This window comes from Mytilus galloprovincialis, chromosome 4, assembly GCF_965363235.1.
Source record: "Mytilus galloprovincialis chromosome 4, xbMytGall1.hap1.1, whole genome shotgun sequence".
Classification (NCBI taxonomy): Eukaryota; Metazoa; Mollusca; class Bivalvia; order Mytilida; family Mytilidae; genus Mytilus; species Mytilus galloprovincialis.
Window position 1 is genome coordinate 2,845,578 of NC_134841.1, and position 23,162 is coordinate 2,868,739.

The 23,162-nt window shown below is 33.4% G+C and overlaps 1 protein-coding gene across 7 annotated transcripts in view; it reads left to right on the forward strand.

Annotated features, from left to right (window-relative positions):
• LOC143071131 (leucine-rich repeat serine/threonine-protein kinase 1-like) overlaps nt 1–22,373 on the forward strand; it is a 60,027-nt gene extending 37,654 nt beyond the window's left edge. For all 7 annotated transcript variants that reach the window (XM_076245260.1, XM_076245262.1, XM_076245255.1 and 4 more), the window contains 19 exons: nt 3,801–3,980; nt 4,380–4,495; nt 4,914–5,014; nt 5,400–5,525; nt 6,434–6,607; nt 7,011–7,209; nt 7,909–8,157; nt 8,436–8,563; nt 8,819–8,973; nt 9,696–9,947; nt 10,509–10,732; nt 11,266–11,762; nt 12,251–12,508; nt 13,133–13,357; nt 14,410–14,538; nt 15,059–15,265; nt 15,653–15,832; nt 17,972–18,094; nt 18,678–22,373. In XM_076245260.1, coding sequence (XP_076101375.1) covers nt 3,801–3,980; nt 4,380–4,495; nt 4,914–5,014; nt 5,400–5,525; nt 6,434–6,607; nt 7,011–7,209; nt 7,909–8,157; nt 8,436–8,563; nt 8,819–8,973; nt 9,696–9,947; nt 10,509–10,732; nt 11,266–11,762; nt 12,251–12,508; nt 13,133–13,357; nt 14,410–14,538; nt 15,059–15,265; nt 15,653–15,832; nt 17,972–18,094; nt 18,678–19,985 — 4,831 coding nt within the window. In that variant the 3' untranslated portion in view covers nt 19,986–22,373. The remainder of the gene's footprint in view (nt 1–3,800; nt 3,981–4,379; nt 4,496–4,913; nt 5,015–5,399; nt 5,526–6,433; nt 6,608–7,010; nt 7,210–7,908; nt 8,158–8,435; nt 8,564–8,818; nt 8,974–9,695; nt 9,948–10,508; nt 10,733–11,265; nt 11,763–12,250; nt 12,509–13,132; nt 13,358–14,409; nt 14,539–15,058; nt 15,266–15,652; nt 15,833–17,971; nt 18,095–18,677) is intronic.
• The last annotated feature ends 789 nt before the right edge of the window (nt 22,374–23,162 follow it).

A 23,162-nucleotide genomic window follows, 5' to 3' on the forward strand; every position in this document is an offset into this window, starting at 1 on the left:
CGCTCAAATCTGAATTACCCAGGTCCAGAGCACTTCTTTGGGATTCACCTTTATTTGGAACGCTCAAATCTGAATTACCCAGGTCCAGAGCACTTCTTTGGGATTCACCTTTATTTGGAACGCTCAAATCTGAATTACCCAGGTCCAGAGCACTTTCTTTGGTATACACCTTTATTTGGAACGCTCAAATCTGAATTACCCAGGTCCAGAGCACTTCTTTGGGATTTACCTTTATTTGGAACGCTCTAATCTGAATTACCCAGGTCCAGAGCACTTTCTTTGGTATACACCTTTATTTGGAACGCTCAAATCTGAATTACCCAGGTCCAGAGCACTTCTTTGGGATTTACCTTTATTTGGAACGCTCTAATCTGAATTACCCAGGTCCAGAGCACTTCTTTGGGATTTACCTTTATTTGGAACGCTCAAATCTGAATTACCCAGGTCCAGAGCACTTCTTTGGGATTCACCTTTATTTGGAACGCTCAAATCTGAATTACCCAGGTCCAGAGCACTTCTTTGGGATTCACCTTTATTTGGAACGCTCAAATCTGAATTACCCAGGTCCAGAGCACTTCTTTGGGATTCACCTTTATTTGGAACGCTCAAATCTGAATTACCCAGGTCCAGAGCACTTCTTTGGGATTCACCTTTATTTAGAACGCTCAAATCTGAATTACCCAGGTCAAGAGCACTTCTTTGGGATTCACCTTTATTTAGAGCGCTCAAATCTGAATTACCCTGGTCCAGAGCACTTCTTTGGGATTCACCTTTATTTGGAACGCTCAAATCTGAATTACCCAGGTCCAGAGCACTTCTTTGGGATTCACCTTTATTTGGAACGCTCAAATCTGAATTACCCAGGTCCAGAGCACTTCTTTGGGATTCACCTTTATTTGGAACGCTCAAATCTGAATTACCCAGGTCCAGAGCACTTCTTTGGGATTCACCTTTATTTGGAACGCTCAAATCTGAATTACCCAGGTCCAGAGCACTTCTTTGGGATTCACCTTTATTTGGAACGCTCAAATCTGAATTACCCAGGTCCAGAGCACTTCTTTGGGATTCACCTTTATTTGGAACGCTCAAATCTGAATTACCCAGGTCCAGAGCACTTCTTTGGGATTCACCTTTATTTCGAACGCTCAAATCTGAATTACCCAGGTCCAGAGCACTTCTTTGGGATTCACCTTTATTTAGAGCGCTCAAATCTGAATTACCCAGGTCCAGAGCACTTCTTTGGGATTCACCTTTATTTAGAACGCTCAAATCTGAATTACCCAGGTCCAGAGCACTTCTTTGGGATTCACCTTTATTTGGAACGCTCAAATCTGAATTACCCAGGTCCAGAGCACTTCTTTGGGATTCACCTTTATTTGGAACGCTCAAATCTGAATTACCCAGGTCCAGAGCACTTCTTTGGGATTCACCTTTATTTGGAACGCTCAAATCTGAATTACCCAGGTCCAGAGCACTTCTTTGGGATTCACCTTTATTTAGAACGCTCAAATCTGAATTACCCAGGTCAAGAGCACTTCTTTGGGATTCACCTTTATTTAGAGCGCTCAAATCTGAATTACCCTGGTCCAGAGCACTTCTTTGGGATTCACCTTTATTTGGAACGCTCAAATCTGAATTACCCAGGTCCAGAGCACTTCTTTGGGATTCACCTTTATTTGGAACGCTCAAATCTGAATTACCCAGGTCCAGAGCACTTCTTTGGGATTCACCTTTATTTGGAACGCTCAAATCTGAATTACCCAGGTCCAGAGCACTTCTTTGGGATTCACCTTTATTTGGAACGCTCAAATCTGAATTACCCAGGTCCAGAGCACTTCTTTGGGATTCACCTTTATTTGGAACGCTCAAATCTGAATTACCCAGGTCCAGAGCACTTCTTTGGGATTCACCTTTATTTGGAACGCTCAAATCTGAATTACCCAGGTCCAGAGCACTTCTTTGGGATTCACCTTTATTTAGAGCGCTCAAATCTGAATTACCCAGGTCCAGAGCACTTCTTTGGGATTCACCTTTATTTGGAACGCTCAAATCTGAATTACCCAGGTCCAGAGCACTTCTTTGGGATTCACCTTTATTTGGAACGCTCAAATCTGAATTACCCAGGTCCAGAGCACTTCTTCGGGATTCACCTTTATTTGGAACGCTCAAATCTGAATTACCCAGGTCCAGAGCACTTCTTTGGGATTCACCTTTATTTTGAACGCTCAAATCTGAATTACCCAGGTCCAGAGCACTTCTTTGGGATTCACCTTTATTTAGAACGCTCAAATCTGAATTACCCAGGTCCAGAGCACTTCTTTGGGATTCACCTTTATTTAGAGCGCTCAAATCTGAATTACCCAGGTCCAGAGCACTTCTTTGGGATTCACCTTTATTTAGAACGCTCAAATCTGAATTACCCAGGTCCAGAGCACTTCTTTGGGATTCACCTTTATTTGGAACGCTCAAATCTGAATTACCCAGGTCCAGAGCACTTCTTTGGGATTCACCTTTATTTGGACGCTCAAATCTGAATTACCCAGGTCCAGAGCACTTCTTTGGGATTCACCTTTATTTGGAACGCTCAAATCTGAATTACCCAGGTCCAGAGCACTTCTTTGGGATTCACCTTTATTTGGAACGCTCAAATCTGAATTACCCAGGTCCAGAGCACTTCTTTGGGATTCACCTTTATTTGGAACGCTCAAATCTGAATTACCCAGGTCCAGAGCACTTCTTTGGGATTCACCTTTATTTGGAATGCTCAAATCTGAATTACCCAGGTCCATAGCACTTCTTTGGGATTCACCTTTATTTGGAACGCTCAAATCTAAATTACCCAGGTCCATAGCACTTCTTTCGGATTCACCTTTATTATGAACGCTCAAATCTGAAAGTCAAGGATGTATATAAACCCAAATTGTTGGAGAATTTGTTTCCTCTAGAAATTATTTGTTTAAGTTAACAGGGTACTGTTGTTTGTGTTTTCATTGTTGTATATTAAAATTTTTGCATGAGTTACAGAATTGTGTCATACTCAAAATGTCTTTAATCAACAAATTTACATCTCCTTGAAAAGCTCTCATACATAGACTTCAATTTTATAGACAAATTGGTGATGTGGACAATATAAGTTATTGCTATGAAAAGAAAGGAATGTTTTATCTTCCTCATGCAAAATAGGAAAAAATCAAAAGTAAAATGCATTTCAAGCTTTAAACAATGTATCTGATATCGTATTTTTAAAATTGATTCATTAAATCCACTTTGAGACTTTTTTTTAAGCATTGCTTATTTACAATTTCATGAAAGAAACTGTATGTGAGCTATATAGCTTAATAATTTCACTAGTTATGCAAGGGATCTTGATGTGGCATTTTTATATTGTGTGTAATTGATATTAAAAATTATTAGTTAATACATGTATTTGTGTGTTTTTAAGAATGAAAATATGGATTACTTAATGTGGCTATACTTGACAGTTACAGTATTATTTTTTCTTTAAACGGTATAGATATATTGTGCTAAGATGAGTTATACTTTGGCACTCAAACGTGTTATCAATTCATGTTCATAAAAATATCAAGTGCCACCAATGACAGAATTGTTTTCGTGTTGAAATGGTTAAAAGTGTAACCAGCAGAAGTCATGTCTACTAAAGTTGACTTTCTGAATAAATTGCACTGAGGAGATTGTAGGCCTAGGACATTTTTAAATCACATATTCTCCTGCAATGGCATTCTATATGGAAATTTAAAACTTATAAATTTTGACTCAAAATATGCTTATTATATTTGTAGAAGAATTTCAGCGGTATTAAACAAAAAGAAAGAAGATAGACATATAGAGGAAGATCACTATTCTTTTCCACCCTTCTTAGGAAATTGTTTACATGACCTTGACCTTAGCCATAACAACCTGAATCAAGTTCATTCGAGTGTTTCACATCTAGTATCATTACATCATTTAGACATATCACAGTAAGTAGATTAATGAATGTGAAGAAAGTGATTTATACAGTCAGAGAACATAGTCATTTTATAGTGCATTGTTTTAGACAATAAAGGAAATTAAAAAAATTGCACTGGCGCTTTCTCGATAGTATTTTAACAGTGTGGTATACTTCTTTTTGGACAAATTATATCAAAATTAGAGAAAACTATATTAGCTGTAACTCAAAATATGGACAATTTTATGTTAAAGGGGTCTAGAAACAGCTTATTAACATAGAACACAGATCAAGGTCGAGTTTGGGTTGTGTCACTTGTACGGATCTCTAGTTATGTCCCTTTATAACGTTATATGCATACACATTATCATTTTCTCATGTACACATTCTCCATTTATTTCTGAACACTTTACAATAATGTTATTTACAGTAATCCTGCCATTAAGTCATTACCAAAGGAATTGGGTAAATTGAAGGTCACCTGTATAATTAAAATGGATGGTGTCAACATTACTGATATGAAGAAACTGATTGACATGGATTGTGGTAAGATTTTAAGTCATGCATATCATTACAGACCATGCAGTCTCTAAAACGATCCAAGTACAAAAATAAGGTCATGACCTCAGTCAAACATGGTTCTATTCAATCCAGGAATACTGTCTAATAAGAATGTTATATAGATTTAAAAACATGTGATATGAGTTCCAATGAGGCAATTCTCCATCCAAGTCTCAATTTGTAAAGGAAAAACAATTAGTTTTTATAGGTCAAAGTATGGTCTTCAACACAGAGCCTTGGCTCACACAGAATAGCAAGCTATATAGGGCCCCAAAAACCCGAGGGTGGGGGAAAGGGTGGGGCATTTCAATACTTAATTGATGGGGTTGCTGCTAGGTTTCTATTATCCCACTCTTTTCATACAATTTAGATTTGTGACACTTATTTTATTTTTATTTTACAGATCAGCAACAGAGATCAAAACAAATAATATTAAGTTTGAGGAACGATCTGAGGCAATCTGAGAAGTATTATAAAATGAAGCTTGTCATTCTGGGAAAAAAGGTAAAAAATAATGAAAATAGTATAATTTTAGGTTGACAGTTTCTGTAGTTTTGGCTAGTTTGATAACCAAGTGAGTACCCTTACTACATGAAATGAAAGAAAGGTTTTACTTTTTTTTTAAATGATCACTGTGAGAGAATTATTCACACAGAAACAAATAATAAAAAGGCAAAACATTTTATGTTTAACAAAGATACAAATAAATTATGTAATTTATCCTTCAATTTTCATATATCATTTAATAACAGAGAACCATGGGAATGCAATTTGAAACTATTGGTGGTGGTCTGGTTCAGAAAAAATGAAATTGCCTTTCCTGTATACCATGCATGTTTTGAAAGAAAAGCTCTTAACAAACGTATTACAATCTTATCTATTTTTTAAGGACAAAGGAAAGACAACTCTTGCTGGATTGTTGAAAGGACAGCCATTGGGTAGTCACCATTTACTAGGTGTACAAAGACATGACATTGAACTTCCACCAAAGGGAACTCTATTAAAACTCTTCAAGGTAGCATATATACTAGGCTTGAAATAAATATTGTTTATTTCCTATTTCTCACCAACACAACTTAGTGTGTTAAGAAAAATTATAAAATGAAATAAAATGAAATACAGCTGTCATCTGTATGCTATCAAAAATATTTTTCTCAAAATACTTTTACTCTAAAATTATCAGATAAAAAAATAACATATGATATGATTTCCTTAATCACTATACCTGTTTCTGCAATAATCTTCATCAGGTATGCTCAAGAACCAAGGTTTGGAATGCCAAAAAAATGTACCGGTATAAGGAAATTTGCTTGAGGCATGGCAGTTTTAGTTTAAAGTCAATAAATCAGATTACAGTAAATGACCAGTCAAAATATATTGTTTAATTCATGAAAGTACCAAGGATTTACCATTTTCCCATAGACTCTGTTTTCATAATTATGTTTTTGTTTATTTTAGCCAATTGGAAGGTGGCTCGATCTTCATAATTAAAAAGCTTCTATGTTATTTTACAAAGTTTTAGTAACATTCACTTTTTCTGTTGCGTCATGAGTCAATAATCACAATTTACCCCTAAAAACAAAATGAAAGATGGGATGTTTGTCTGCTAAGAGGTGGACTATTTAATCAATACTGAACAATTGATTTTCAAAAAGTTGCAACTGAAAGAAAATGTATGAATAACTATTTCTTTTTAATTTTCAAAAAGAAGATAATTAATATGCCAAAAAATCATATTCAATCAATTAGATCTTAAGAAACTTAGAGCTAATCTTTTAAGTGTGTTTGGTAATTTAATTCAATTGTCTTTATTCTTCCCTATTGTTTTAAAACATTCTATTCTTTATTTACCTTAAACAATACAGTTTATCGGTATATACATAACAAGGCAAAGGAAAAGTAAATAATGTTGTTTATTTATAGCACCAGGACTATCCAACCATAAAGTTTTCTCTCTGGGATATGAGCGGTGATCCTACAGTGGCAGCTACCCATCATTGTTTCTACACACCAAACTCACTTTACATGTTAGTGTGGGATTTATGGTCCTTAGAGAAGGAACTGGACAAAATCGGCCAGTATCTTTACAGTATTCAGGTAATTAATGGTGTGAAATTTCATTGAGAAAAGAAAATAAGATGTGGTTTGATTGCCAATGAGACAACTGTCCAAGAGTGACTAACTTAGAAGATTGTGTTTATGTTAATACATGTAAAGACATTAAAGTATTCAGATATAAGAAACACTTGCATGTATAAGATCTAGAGATGACATAGATATGTATGCATTCTGCTATTATCCAAACCTAATATGCCTGATGTAAGAAGCAGTGACGGTTTTAAAATTCCAGCATTCAGTCATTTGGACAGCACTTATTATTTGTAATGAGTGGAGTTGTCATGGTGATTTTAAGACTTAACAGTAAAAATATCATCCATTTTGTACTTATTTATTAGATAAAATATATTTCCTTTCACTTGTTTCTTTATTGTATTATTAGGCAAGAATGCCCAATGCCAGTATCTTGTTAGTTGCCACATTCTTAGACAGAAACACCTTACCAACCAAACAACAAGATGTCTTGAGGATAAAACAGTTATTACTGGACCGTTATGGACCAGAAGGAGACCGGGCCAGTGGTTTATCATCTAGACTAGATACTGACAGTTTTATACCAGTGTCTTGTACAACAAAAGAAGGTATGTTTCTTTTGTTATACCCCTCTCTTAAATTTGGGGTTTATTGCAATTACTTTTTCCATCCATCTGTTTGTTCAGCTGTCTGTTCATCAGTATGTTTTCAAATTAATGAGCTGCAATGTGTCTAATGGATCTGTCTTTTTACTTGTTTATTTTCAACTTAATTCTAAAAGTTGACAGGAATATCTGCTATATAGCTTATTGAAGAAAAAAAATGTCAAATATGTTTGAAAAATTGTTTTATAGATAAAAGGAGATCTGGGCAATAACTTAATGAGACAGCAATGTAACTAGTACTACCAAAACAAATCAAAAGACTTGGTGGCCTTTGGCTGCTATCTGCTCTTTGGTCAGGTGGTTTTCTCCGTGATATATACTGTGGATTCATTAATATTCATTGGATACTAATTTTCCTGGATTTCATGGGTTCAGGGGAACCACAAATATAAATGTTCAATGAATTACAAATTGTCTACAGGAATATGTATGCTGATTTTGTCAAAACCTCGGAATTGAATTTTCATGAGTATGCAAGTTTTCCTCAACCAACGAAAATTAGTACCCACGAAAATAAATGAATCCATAGAAACCCATTTTCATTCTCAATTTTATTGTAGGTCTTTAAGAACATTTTCCAGTATAAAATAATTGTGAATACATTTGAAAATAGAATATTTTTGATTTTTGTTTCTCTCCCAGGTATATCGGAACTTAAAGAAAAGTTGTATGACCTTGCCACAAGGGTACCAGATCCTAACAACAGACCAAACAAACTACTGGGTAGGAGTATTCCAAAGAGTTACCTTCATTTAGAGACGGCCATGCAGGAAAGTTTGAAAAATAAATTGGATGAAAAAAGACAACCATTTTTAGAACATGATGAGTTCCTTGAGATTATAAACAAAGTACCAAACAATGATCTCGATTCAGCTGAAGAAATTCGTCAAGGTGGGTTTACCTTAGAGATTAAGATTTATGTGTAAAGAAAGTGATGTATTTCTGATACTGGCAAATTTTTTATATGTGTAACTGGTAACGTATATTATGTTGAATATAAGAAAAAGTTTGAAAAATGATGATGAGGCAACTCATTTTATATCTGCAACTTCAGCTTTTATTGAAATTTTCTGTTAATAGAAAATCTATGAACAATACACACACTATTAACCGAAAAAAATAGATATATTATGTGTTATTTAGATAATTTTTTTATTTATTTATTCCAGTAACAAAGTTTTTAACAGAGAATGGGACAATCCTGCATTTTAATGATCAACTGAAAGGATTAAATAATTTGTACTTTCTGGATCCAACATGGCTGTGTGATGTCCTGTCCAAAGTCCTCCTACATGTAGTAAGTAATTTAAAAATTATTTTACATGGATCAAAGTTTGCATGAATTAATTATACATTACTGTCAGATGTTGAAAGAATCTCAGAATAAAATGACCCACTTTCAAATCTAAATGAATAGAGTTGATTACTTTTATTGAAATAAAATGAAATATTCCAGATTTTGGATTCTTAACATCCTGAAGAAAAATTGTGAGTCAATTTTATTATTTTAAAATCACCTGCTAATATGACTTTATCTTTTGCTATTATATAGGTACATGATCCTAATGTGAGAGGAGGGAAAATAAGTAAGGTTGAAGTAAGGAGGATATTCAGTGAGGATACACGATTCCCCGATGATTACGTAGACCAGTATATACAGTTAATGGAACGATTTGAAATTGCTCTTAGTGTGGATTTTGGTGGGAAGTAAGTTTTAAAGAAATAATATGTTATTGAATTAATGAAGAATTATTTTTCCATTACTTAGAAAACTGTTTCCTGTTCAGTACATCATACATGTCAACCTCCAAAAGTGGAAAAGCATGTTATGACCTTCATTGAGTGATAAAATAACAAGACTAAAAGAGAAACTCACTCTTTTTCAGCTGAGTTATACATATTTTTATGCCCCACCTATGATAGTAGAGGGGCGTTATGTTTTCTGGTCTGTACGTCCGTTCGTCCGTTCGTTCGTCCGTCTGTCCCTCTTCAGGTTAAAGTTTTTGGTCAAGGTAGTTTTTGATGAAGCTGAAGTCCAATCAACTTGAAACTTAGTACATATGTTCCTTATGATATGATCTTTCTAATTTTAAAGACAAATTAAACTTTTGACCCCAATTTCACGGCCCACTGAACATAGAAAATGAAAGTGCGAGTTTCAGGTTAGTTTTTGGTCAAGGTAGTTTTTGATGAAGTTGAAGTCCAATCAACTTGAAACTTAGTACAAATGTTCCCTATGATATGATCTTTCTAATTTTAATGCCTAATTATATTTTTAATCCATTTTCACGGTCCATTGAACATGGAAAATGATAGTGCGAGTGGGGCATCCGTGTACTTTGGACACATTCTTGTTTTTTTTTAAATTCAGAGTAATTATTCCATTGAATTTTTATTAATCATTCATCGGCAAATGGTTCTTTTTTTAGATTATTTATACCCTCCCAGTTATCCAAGTACCCAGCCATTGATCTGAACCGATCTGATGAATTAGGGTTAAAGGTTATCCGACTTTACAAGATGGCATTCATTCCCTCTGGATTCTGGAGTCGTCTTTTGTCACGGTTGATGTATAGAATAGAACTACTAACATCAGACTGGATTCTAAGTAAATCGCTGACTTCATCTGTAACACCTGCAAAGTTCCATAAAATGTTGGAAAGACAGAGCTCAGCATCCAGGTATGTATTTGATTCTTTAAATATTTACATAAAATGTGTTGTGCATGTAGAAAGTAAATTATTGTGTTCCATACATTTGTATTGAAAGGTCAAAAAAAAAAAACAAGCCGAGAATTAATCAAATTATTAATTTTTTCACAAAGACAGAAGGCATTGATATAAAAAAAAAACTGTTTTTCTTTTAAATAAGTTCACCTTCAAAAAGAACAATTTTAGAAACTTTAAAATTCAAGATGAGCAACATTACTTATAGATCATATAACAAGTCAGTGTTACATTACAACAAACATCAATGGATGAATCTTAAAATCTTAAAACTAAACAAAAAAGACCAACAACACACAAACATTAAAAACATTAAAATGTATACAAAAAAAAAATGCAAGTACCAAATAAATATTTTCATGACATTTGTTGTTCATAAAGAAAAACAACAAACTCTGTCACCTTCACCAAAGGTCTCTATAAATTTATAGCAAGGAGAGTTTTTCCCTACAGTTAAAGATGATTTTATTTAATTGTAGCTTTACTTTTATTGATTTGTATTATTTTATTTCACAGTGGATTACAAATCGTAAAGAAAGATATGATTTATTGGGAAGATGGTTTGTATCTAGGACATGACTCTGGGTGTTTACTTGTGGAGGCCACCATTGTTCCACAAGGTCATGGCATGGCTCCACACAGAGGTGTTTTGATAACAGTACAATCAACAAAGGGAGATTACTCCATCATGGGGATTGTTGTAGATGAGATCGATGACTTGCTCAATGATCATTACCCAGGTTTGTATAACACTTGATAAACATTAATTTATACCATTTATTGCAAAAGTAATGAAACCTTCCACAGAATCACAATCTCTTGGTCAAGGTATTTCAACTTCTGTTAGTTTACTTGTCGCATTGTATATATACAAAAGCTATTGTTCTCTGTGTAGTTTATTCACAGATCCTCAGATTAAGAGGAAAAATGAAGTAGTAGATATATGAGAATAGTTATGCTATCACTAAATAAACTCAAAAAGGGGTGTTCCCCTCAAATATTTGAAACTTTCCACATTATCCACACAATATAAAGAAGAGAAACGTTCAATGAGTTATATGACAAGGATCCTTGAAAGGGGTCATTATAGTTAATATTTTCAATTTTTTTTGTTATCATATATATATATATATATATATATATATGTGTGTTCTAGTCACAGATTTGAAGGATATTTATTTATTTTATCTATTAATTAAAAAAAAATGTTCATCTTCAGGGAAATTACAGTTTATTTTAGTATTGATAGAGTTATAACTTATATTTTTGTTAGGTTTAATGGAGTGGGATGAATATGGTCAGCCTAGAGTCCAGAGATATGCCATGTGTCCAGATTGTTATGACACGATCCATTCATTACCTAAGGGTCTTGACCATTTCTCAGTAGAGCACTGTGCTAGGCTCATCATGTCATCTGATACCATCACATGTCCAAAAAATCTAAAAATACCTCTGGTGCAATTAGTCCCAGAATTACTCATGCATGAAATTCCTAAAAAGTTTATTATAGACATTACAAAACTGTCGGTTGAAGAGGACAATCTGCTAGGTGTTGGTGTCGCAGGTAAAGTTCTTAAAGGACATTATGGTGACATTGATGTGGCTGTGAAGTTATATCACGGAGCACCGTATGCTGGCTTCCAACTGAGTAGTCTAGACAGTAGTTACCACACAGGGGGAGAAAAAGCTGAAGATAACGAAGAACAAGATGATATTTACAAAAACTACTCCGCTTATACCATTGATGTTGATGAAACTAATAGTATCAAAGTAAGTCAACTAAATATGCATGGGAATAACATATATATGACTGTGATTTGGTTAACAATTATTTGTTACATCAAGAACATCTAACAGGGTGGAAAAATTAGAATAACTGCATATCTAGGTTATGAAAATTAAAAGATGTGATAGGATTGCAACAACTTTTCACAGGAAACAAATCACTAAGATGTGAACTATAGGTAAAGGCTTCAACAGCATGTTCACTCTGCTGCATTGGTACACATTAAATGGAATCTTTTCTTACTTACTGTGAAGGCAAACATGAGTATTAGGAACCATACATGCAGGATTGTTTACATCAAGAATATTAAACTCTTAATCTGAAATTACTGTGAGATTTTTATTACTGGAAATAATGCTGAGTTTAGTATCACAATAATAAGAATGTACATTCTGACATGATATGAATATATCTGTATTAAGATTTTCCTGAATTTGCATTTTTCTTAATTTACAATAATTACTATTTTCAGGCATGGAGAGCTTTTATGGAGATGAGACAAGAAGTCCTGGTAACCAGTAAACTAAACTATCCCTACATTGTTTCCTTCCTTGGTATATCAATCAGACCAAGCCTGTTGATGTGTCTAGAGTTTGCTCCCCTTGGGAACTTTAGGACCAGTATTGATAAGGCTATAGTAAACAGGGAACCATTCAACAAATACAGAGACAAGGATAAAATCTTCCCTGCTGTGTTTGAGAAAGAAGTTACTTATAAAATGTTGTTTCAGGTATATTTCTCAATGATATAAATTGACTTTGTGTCTTAACTTTAATACCGATGCACAAATGGACTGTGGAATGATTTATGGAATTAACTAAAAGGCAATAGCATACTTTAACTGAGGAATCTTGAAAGTAGTTAATAAATTTCAAACTATCAAAGTTTGTGTTAATGTCATATTTGAGGGGAGAAAAAAAAAACAACAAAAAACAAATGATAGACTAACCAGTGAATATAGAGACAAAACAAAAGGATGCATCATTTTATTGTGAGTAATTGTTATACCCCCTCTTCCAAAAAGTGGAGGTATACTGTTTTCCCTCTGTCCATCCATCCATACATCTGTACATCCGTCCGTACCATGAATATTTTTTGTCGCAATTTTCTCATGAACTACATTACAAGGATTTCTGAAATTTGGTTTTAGGGTTTATATAAGTCAGCTGTACCTTATGATGTGTTTTAAGATTCATCACTCAACAACTTCCTGTTTACGGTCAAGTATTTGGGCAGGGGTATAACCATGAACAGTAGCTCACAGTTTCACTTGTTTTGATAGTTATTTTTTTATAACCTCTACATGAAAAATGCTTTTTGCGATATTAACATACCTCATTTACTCTCATTTCAGATTGCAAGTGGCCTTGGTTATCTTCACAAAAATGGAATTATATACAGAGATTTAAAATCAGACAATATATTAGTTTTCTCCCTTGAATTGAATTCTCCTGTCAATGTCAAACTGTCTGACTATGGTATATCTAGATTTTGTTCTTCTGGAGGTACAGTTGGACTAGTAGGAACACCAGGGTATCAGGCACCAGAAATAATTGAGGGGCAATCTTATGATGAAAAGGTACATACAACTTTTTAAAGTACATAAGGCCAGGGCTATGACTAAATTAATAAAACATTAAGTATAGAATCAAGATATTAATGAAATATCTTTATCTATGCTAGGCAATGAAGTTTTACTTTACTGGTTTTATTTTTCTTTTAATCTAAAGCAGTTTTTTTCTGGAAGATTGTTTTAAAAATGTAGTCCTGTAGTGTATCTTTAATGCCTTTAATGTCTTTATCAATTCATTCAATAAATATAAAGGGGAAAAAGAAATCTGATATTTTTCCATATTTATAATACATTTGTAATACAATGTATATATGTTTATGGAAATTATGATTAGGAGGAAATACAGCTATGTCCTCAATTAAAAAAAATATTTCACTTCTATAAGGGGCATTAATTTTCATCTACTTTACTATGAAAGTGAATCACTTCAATGAACTCACAATAACATGTTCCCCTCAAGTGTGTGAGATCATATGATTTGTCCTGGTATGGATCAAACTAAGGACTTGAAATTAATATTGGCTGCATTAAATATATTCAGCAAGGATGTTTTATATATGAATAAGAGCCAAGACTCCCTGTCATTATAATGTGTCTGGGAAAGGTGATATGCCAAACTTGTGTGGGTGATCATGGGGATAAATCTTACTGTACTGTACAATTCATTATTATTCGTTGGATACCAATTTTTCATGGATTTTGTGGGTACAGACAAACCAAGTACTTAAATATTCAATGAATTACAAATTTCCTTTCCACTTGTATACACACTATGGCAAAACCATGAAATAAGATATTCACCAACATGTAAGTTTTCCTTAATCCACGAAAATTGGTCCCCACGAAAATAACTGAATCCCCAGTATAATGTAATGTTACCTTGTGAGCCAGCACTGTTTATCTTACTTTTAATGGCTACCTCTTGTAAAACATGTGGCATTAATATAGTGTCATCCAGAACATGTATCAGGTATCTTGTAATTTTTTATTGATGTTAAACAGCCATTAATCAATCAGTTATCAGCAGACAAACTATTTATTTTATTTGTCATTAACAGGTGGACATATTTTCCTTCTCCATGGTGATTTATGAGGTGCTGTCGGGAAGGAGACCTTTTGAAGAATATAAAAATTTTGCACAAATTTCTACAGCAATGAAAACTCAGTCAAAAAGACCATGTCTACAGGTAAATTTGGTACACAAATGCAAACAATTACACTTTCAAATAATAGAAAAACTGATTTCAAATTAAGATAAGATTAAGAATAGAATGTACTTAATGTCAGGTCATTAAAAAAAAAAGCAGAAGGTCTTGTTAGGTCCTGTAAATAATAGGAAAATGAAAATGGTATCAAATCATTATTTTGCAGATTTTAAGCAAAAATAGGCTAGTTTTGATAAAATTTTGGCTGAATTTATGTGTTTATTTTAGTGCAGTTAAATCTACCAGGACACTTGTACTCCTTATGGCTATTCCCGGCTGGCAAGAGAATCTGTCCAGCTTGAACTATTGGTGCATACAACAATAACTTTTCCTTTGTGGTGTCAGATATTTTGTATTATTTCGTAAAAATTTTACGGGATCACGTTTGATATCCAGTAATGGCGGACAAATGACAATAAGGTGAATTCAAAGCAGTATGTTTAATTAATGTAACAGTATATGATATCATATTTTCTCAACCTCTTATATCTTTTTTCTACAGGATTACAACGTTGACCCAGGATTCCCCTCTGTAGAACAGTTAATGAGGGATTGTTGGGCCAGGTCAGCTGACAAGAGGCCGTCTGCTGAAGATATTGTTTCAGATTTGTGGATGAGATCAATTCAGTTTATATCATTAAAGAAGACTTTTAAGTTACCATGTTTATTGAAAGATGGACCAATTGACTGTATATCATTCACTTCTGATGTATGTATAATTCCTCTGACAAAATATCTGAGTTATATTGTGGAAGCATGCTTATATGAATAAGAAGATGTGGTATGAGTGCCAATGGTACAACTCTCCATCTAAGCCACAATGTAAAAAGTTAACGTTTATAGGTATTGCTTAGATTTCCTATGGGTTATTTTCAAGCTCAGGGTCAAATGTAGACGTAAAAAGTACTTACTGTTTCTCAAATATGCACATACTATTTTATAATTCTGTAGGAACAAAATAACATGAACCTTTACTTAAGTTTTGATTGAGAAATCTCAAAAAATATTGAAACTAATTTAAAGAACTTAATTTCATGGATGAATTTTGGAAATTCTAATATATCTTCTATAATTTATAAACTTTTTAAAATTACAGTCTAGAAAAGCAGAAACTATATGGTTGTGGGAAGGATCTGAAGATGGTAGAAAGTATACTACACTTGATAAATATACTACTAAAGATAATAATGGTTGTGTTCCATCTGGTGATACTTTACCTGGCAGCAGGGTGACCTGTATGTGTCAGGTGGACAAAGATATCTGGATAGGTACTGAGGTAGGTATCTAAGGTAACAAGATCATGTGATCTGCCTGTTGACAATTAATCTGGCAGTTAGAGAAAGAGTTATCTGGTTGGATATAAAGGTATAAAGTTAACATGGTTTATATGTATGAAAAAAATGATACTGAAATTCAATTTTAGAGATCAAAGGTCAATGTCCTCAATAAGATAATTCCCAGTAGGCTGAAATTTGGTTGTACCTCACTTTGTGAATCTGATATTAAAGTGGGATTGAGGCTTTGTGTTTTTAGGTCTGTTTGTTCTTTCCACTTTAGAGTGGGGGCAGGACCTTTAAGGGAAGTCATCGGGTGTTTTTAAGCTTGGGATTTAGGGATTGATCCTTTTTGGGATCTGGGATTTTTTTTCTCAAATTTCAGGATGTCAGAACTTAATTTTTGTCGAGCCTGCAACTGTTGTTGCAGAAACTTGACATAGGGATAGTGATCTGGCGGCGGCGGCATTAGCTAACTTCTTAAAAGCTTTATATTTTAGAAGGTGGAAGACCTGGATGCTTCATACTTTGTATATAGATGCCTCATGTTACGAAGTTTCCTTCAGTCACATGTCCAATGTCCTTGACCTCATTTTCATGGTTCAGTGACCACTTGAAAAAAAAGTTCAGATTTTTTGTAATGTTGAATTCTCTCTTATTATAAGTAATAGGATAACTATATTTGGTATGTGCGTACCTTGCAAGGTCCTCATGTCTGTCAGACAGTTTTCACTTGACCTCAACCTCATTTCATGGATCAGTGAACAAGGTTAAGTTTTGGTGGTCAAGTCCATATTTCAGATACTGTAAGCAATAGGGCTAGTATATTCGGTGTATGGAAGGACTGTAAGGTGTACATGTCCAACTGGCAGGTGTCATCTGACCTTGACCTCATTTTCATGGTTCAGTGGTTATAGTTAAATTTTTGTGTTTTGGTCTGTTTTTTTCATACTATTTGCAATAGGTCTACTATATTTGTTGTATGGAATGATTGTAAGGTGTACATGTCAAGCGGGCAGATGTCATGTGACCTTGACCTCATTTTCATGGTTCAGTGGTTATAGTTAAATTTTTGTGTTTTGGTCTGGTTTTTTCATACTATATGCAATAGGTCTACTATATTTGTTGTATGGAATGATTGTAAGGTGTACATGTCTAGCGGGCAGATGTCATCTGACCTTGACCTCATTTTCATGGTTCAGTGGTCAAAGTTAAGTTTTTGAGTTTTGGTCTTTTTATCTAATACTATATGCCATAGGTCAACTATATTTGGTGTATGGAAATATTTTATGATCTTTATGTCAGTAGCGCAGGTTTCTTTTGACCGTGACCTCATTTTCACGGTTCATTGTACAGTGTTAAGTTTTTGTGTTTTGGTCTATTTTTCTTAAACTATAAGTAATAGGTCAACTATATATGTTGTATAGAAGCATTGTTAGCTGTACATGTCTGCCTGGCATGGTTCATCTGACCTTGACCTCATTTTCATGGTTCATTGGTCTTTGTTTAGTTATCTTGGTTAATGTTAAGTTTATGAGACAGTTGTAATAAAGCTTTATACTTAGGACTATCAACATAATATCAATGATTAGTATAGAAGGCGAGACATTTCAGCGTGTGCACTCTTGTTTCTTATTTTCGGGACCTCTGCATTTCATGTTTTTAAGCGCTGGATTTCTGGATCAGAACCCCTCCGCCCCCCCTCACATTAGGTGAAAGTTTTTACGTTACAGGAATCTGTAATTTGGTACACATATTACACTATTATGATCTTTTATATTTAATTGCTGCAGATGGTGTGTGAGCGATAGCTAATCTTTTTATGTTTTTTTTTTATTTCCATTTAATGGCTTAATTGCCACATTGTTGCTAAGGAAGGCTAATATTTCAAAGAGATAATGCAATTTATATTCATTCAATATTCCCTTGATATAGATGAAAATGCTTGTTTACTACATATCTCATACCCCATCTGAATTGAGAGTTGGAAATTTAGGATGGAAGCAATTTTGGAAAACACATAAGAAAACTTTATTGTAAATCTTTATTGTTGAAATGTATATTGTTGGAGGCAGGAGTTAACTACAATCTTGAGTGTTTAACTCTTATCTATATTATGCATATTTTGGCTTATTATTCAGGGCTATAAGATTGAGACATACAGTCATCAGTGCTTTGTCAAGAAGGAGAAGAAACCTTTATGTACTTTTGCAACACCTTATGCCATAGCAACAAGTATTCAGTTTATAAAACAAGAATCACAGGTGACTTTATATTTGATTCTCCATTTTGTTGCCATGACATCAAAATTACAGTTCTAGTATAATTAGTCCAACTGTTACACTAAATTTGCCATTTCAGAATCTTTTGTATTCCAGACATGAAGCTTAAAATTGTACACCAATGCAAATTGTTGGTTTATGGTGTTCTTACAATGGAAGTTGAATCAATGAAGTAATATTTTAGTTTACTATTTCATTACTCAGAGAGACAATGTAAAATCAGACACAATTTTTACCAACTTATGAAGTTGTCTGCTTTTATATACAAACATTTTCATCATCATACAAGTCAAACCAAGCATACACAATATTACAGATACCTTATGTATATAAACAAAGGCAAATAAAAAAACAAGGTGATCAAAAACAAATAAAAGAAATAATTGGATTTATGTGGATATTGAAACATTATTTTCACTTTGGTCTACAATTTAGGGACAGTGGTTAATTAATCAGATTGAATAAATCCATAATAAAAATACAAGCAAAAAAACAGTAGTTAAGGATACTCTTGAAGTCTGTAGTAGCTTTTAGAGGTGTAAACATTATTAAATATTTTTTTCAGGAGGACAGAAAAGTATATGTGACCCTTGATACAGGAAAAGTAATGGTATTTGAACCAGTTAATAAGACTGTTACAATACGAAATCTTCGTGGACAAACACACACAAGTGAGGCTCTGTGTGGATGGAGAACAACAAAAACATTGACAATTGGTAATTCTCCAGCTACATGTATGGCTAACATTCCACCAAGTGGACAGTCCAGAAATGAAATATGGATTGGTTGTGGTGGCAGTATATGTGTTGTTAGTAATTCCACTTGTATGGTGGAGGACCATGTGCCTGTCCAAAGACTGGTTAAAAATACAGAATTACATACGACCAGAATGGTTAAATCACTTGTCTATTATGATGATAGAGTATGGTGCTTAATAAACGATAGTGCTATTGTAATTGAATTTGACGTAGACTTGAGATTACCAACATACATTTTGGTAATGGACGATTATTCACCTACTGGATTTGTAGTTTCTGAATATATATCTGGCATAAGCTTGTCAGGTAGTTCTGAGTCTATAGATATGGTATCATCAGTATTAAAGTCAGTAGATATTTGTGGAAGTAAGAGACCTAATGCAGGCTACTTCAATATAAATGCAAACTTTAATGATGTTCAGGATGAAGATAATAGTGATCAAGTCATGGAATCAGGAGACTTTGAAAATGATAGTGACCTTAATGAGTGCACATGGATTGTATCTGACGATAAAGCAGACAAAAGTGAACCACCACCAGTACCAAAAAGAACGCCAACAATCAAAACTGCCCCTGTTAAACTGGGTGAAACACCTCCACCAGTGCCACTGCGACCACATCGTAAACCACCTATCATCCCACCACGAAGTCCAAGACCAGGGTCTCGATCATCAAGCTGTAGTAGTTTGCCAAAGACTGATGTCAGACCTAAGATTAGAGTATCGTCTTCTGTGTCTGGTGGTAGTCAGAAAGAAGAGTCCATAAAAGTATGCTCTATTGTAAACGTTGGTGACACTTTGTGGGTTGGTCGTAACTATGGTGATATCTTAATTGTAAATATAGGTCAGAGAAACTCATATCAGTATGGTGAGGTGATCACAGTTTTAAAAGTGACGCCTTCAGCTCACATGGGAAATGACGTTGAGGTATTGTTATCTACCGGAAGTTCTGTGATATCATTAAGTAAAATTGGTGACAGCAAAAAGGGAGAAGTCATTTCCTGGGAACCATATAACAGCACCGACATCAAAAGAATTCAAAACTATTGGTCGATGAAAAGGAATTCTAAAGATGTATCACAAGAAACTGAAATTAAAGACATTGGAAAATTTTAAGGTCATGCAAAAAAGTATATGTTTTTAAGTTATTCTCTTTTCAAAAATAAAACTTGAGATTAGAAATTTTTGAGGCCTAGCAGAAATGTAGTGTGTTAAGGGTCTCCTCTTTTTGAAAAATGGGGTAAAAAGGTAGCAATTTGAAATCCCTTTTTTTTAAATTTGTTTATAAATTAGACCTAGATCTTATTAACATTCACTGCAGAAAGTGTTGATAGAAACTATCATGTAGAATTTTTGAGTGGGGAAACCTTCACTATATCATCAAAAATTGTTCTGACTAGTTACAAACAGTCAAGATTCTACTTCGTCAAAATTATCTCCCCATTACGCCAGTTCATTTTCACAATGGTAGAAATGGAAGCCATTGGATTTTGCTCTTGGAAACCGATAAATTTATCCACAGACTAGATTTTTTTAGTGGTTGAAGATTATAAACCCTAGTTATCACACACAAAAAATTATAATTTTTCGAAGATCATTTTCATCAACCAACTTGAAAGACTGTCGTCAAGTACTTTCAGGAAAAAAATAGCTATTCGAACACACCTCCTTTGTTTTTGTGATTCATTAGATAGGTATTTCACTTGACCCATATATTTCATCTTTTAGTACTGTGAATTTTTTATGTTATAAAGTCAACCTGTAGCTTTGATATATAAAAATGATAGAATCTGAAGTGAGATGATGTATGAAATATTCTTGCTTTGTATGATATCAAAACAAAATATTCAACTCAAACACGCCCTAACATAAAAAGGTGCACTCGATTTTATCTTTTCGATACAATTGTTACCCATTTTTTTTATTTTTTCTTGAATCACAAAATGGAAGGGCAGACACGAAAATTATTGAACTAATGGATTGATATGTTTTCCGTCCTTGGTATTTTATTTTTTTAAATCGGAGGTTATGCATTTTCTACATCCAACTTGAAAGATAACAATTTCGTCATCTTGATATCTAATTGTTAACTATGTACTAAATAAATTGAAAACTTATGCAAATAGTGTTCTTAGAATAAAACACTTAGTAATTGAGAAGAAAATTGTAATTTTGTTTGTTTCTATTAACTTTTTAATTTTTGTCACTATAGTAAACATTACAGTAAACATTTCTCGCCTTCTCTAACAAAGAACTTCGATTCTTTTGTTCTTTTTCGGGTTTCCGATTGCAAAGATGTGGCTGACATTGAAGCTTGGTGAGATTTGGTTGGGGTACAAGGGGGACAATTGACTCTCTCCAACTGTCAAATGAAAGAGTGCACTGACTAACCTCTACACTTTATACATCCTACAGAAAAGCTTCTTTTTCTTTCTTTTTATGTCACTCTCAGTTAAAATGAATGCTTTTTTGCGTAAATTTTTTTCGACATCCAACTTCCACTACATAATTAGAGCTTGCTATTTGTCTTGTTCAATATTGAAGGCCTGAAATTGACCTGTTATTAATCACATCTTTTTCCTTTATATTTATAATGGATAGTTGTCTCATTTTAAAGTAATCATATAATCATATCAATATTTTTTAATCAAGATTTATATAGTTTAAGAAGTTTGATTGCACATTATATTTAGTAAATTTAGATAAAATACCAAAACTACGGAATTAAAATCTATATTATTGTTGTAATTATTTATAATCACTTGAAATCCATGCTGTAAATTAAAAGCAATTAGATTGTGAGCTTTTTATTTATTTATAGCTACATTTTTGTATGTTCATCTGTTCACATAGCTTTTTTTATAGCATTCATTTTTTTAATTTTCATAAATAGCACCATTAATTATAACTATATGTCGTGTATATCTTGTATATATTTCATGTGTCCAGTTCTATAGGAGTACATGTCATATTGTTTTCATTGCCCTAACTTCTTTTTTATCATAAACTTACGTTATAACACAGCAACAAATGACAATCACTGAAGTTAAGAAAGTCATGTACTCCTCTGAGTGAGTCCCTCTGTTTAGTGAAATGATTTTTATTCCTAGAGTAATTGGAATGTATTTCAAAATCCATTGTCCCTCCCCATATTCTTTAGAATTCTATTCATTGTTGCAATTTCATAAACCAGTCTAGATAATATTAAAAAAACATATATTTCTATGACTCTTTCATACATGTATAGTAAAAATACATATTTTTTATCAATTGAAATCATAATGACACTTTTCATATGCAGCTTGCTGAAATCATTCGGTGCTAACAATTTTTATATTCTTATTTCTTATAAAACATTTTGATTGTTTGTTATAAAATATAGTTTGATTAAATATTTATTAGTTACCAATCCAGATATTGTTGACAATTAATGTATTGCACTGTTATTATCATTTATGTAATAATAAACTGTTATTTGTTTAAAATAAACATTGTTAGATCAAACTTAAGTGTTACAGAGACTATCAGCTAGAAAATCATCAAATGTTTGCAAAGATTGCGACATATATTGTAGAATATGAAGAAGAAATATGTTCTAGCAAGTATGTTCCAATGAACTATGATTAATTGAGGTGGTAGATACTGAACATGTTCAGGTCAAACCTTAGACTTTAAAATTGGCATTTGCTGCTTCTTCTGCATGACACATGGTATTGAGAAAATAAAGGGGGGATGTATCCATAGGACACATGTGATGCCCCTGCTTGCATATCATCAGGTCATATAAACCAAACAAGAAATACATGTACACCTCACAATCATTCAATACACTAAATATAGTTGACCTATTGCTTATAGTTTCTAAGAAACATCTAGACTTAACCATTAAACCTAAACTTTGACCAATGAACCATGAAAATAAGGTCAAGGTCAGAAGAACCATGCCAGGCAGACATGTACAGCTTACAATTCTTCCATACAACACATATATTTGACCGATTGCTTATAGTATAAGAAAAACAGACCAAAACACAAAACTTAACACTGAGCAAAAAAACCCACTGAAAATGAGGTTAAGGTCAAATAGACCTTGCAAGACTGACATGCACATCATCAAATATTTCTATACACCAAAAAAAATATAGTTGACCTATTGAATATAGTATTAGAAAAAAAGACCAAAACTCAAAAAATAAACTTTGACCACTGAACCATGAAAATGAGGTCACAGTCAGATAACACCAGCCAGCTAGACATTTACACTTTACATTCATTCCATACACCAAATATAGA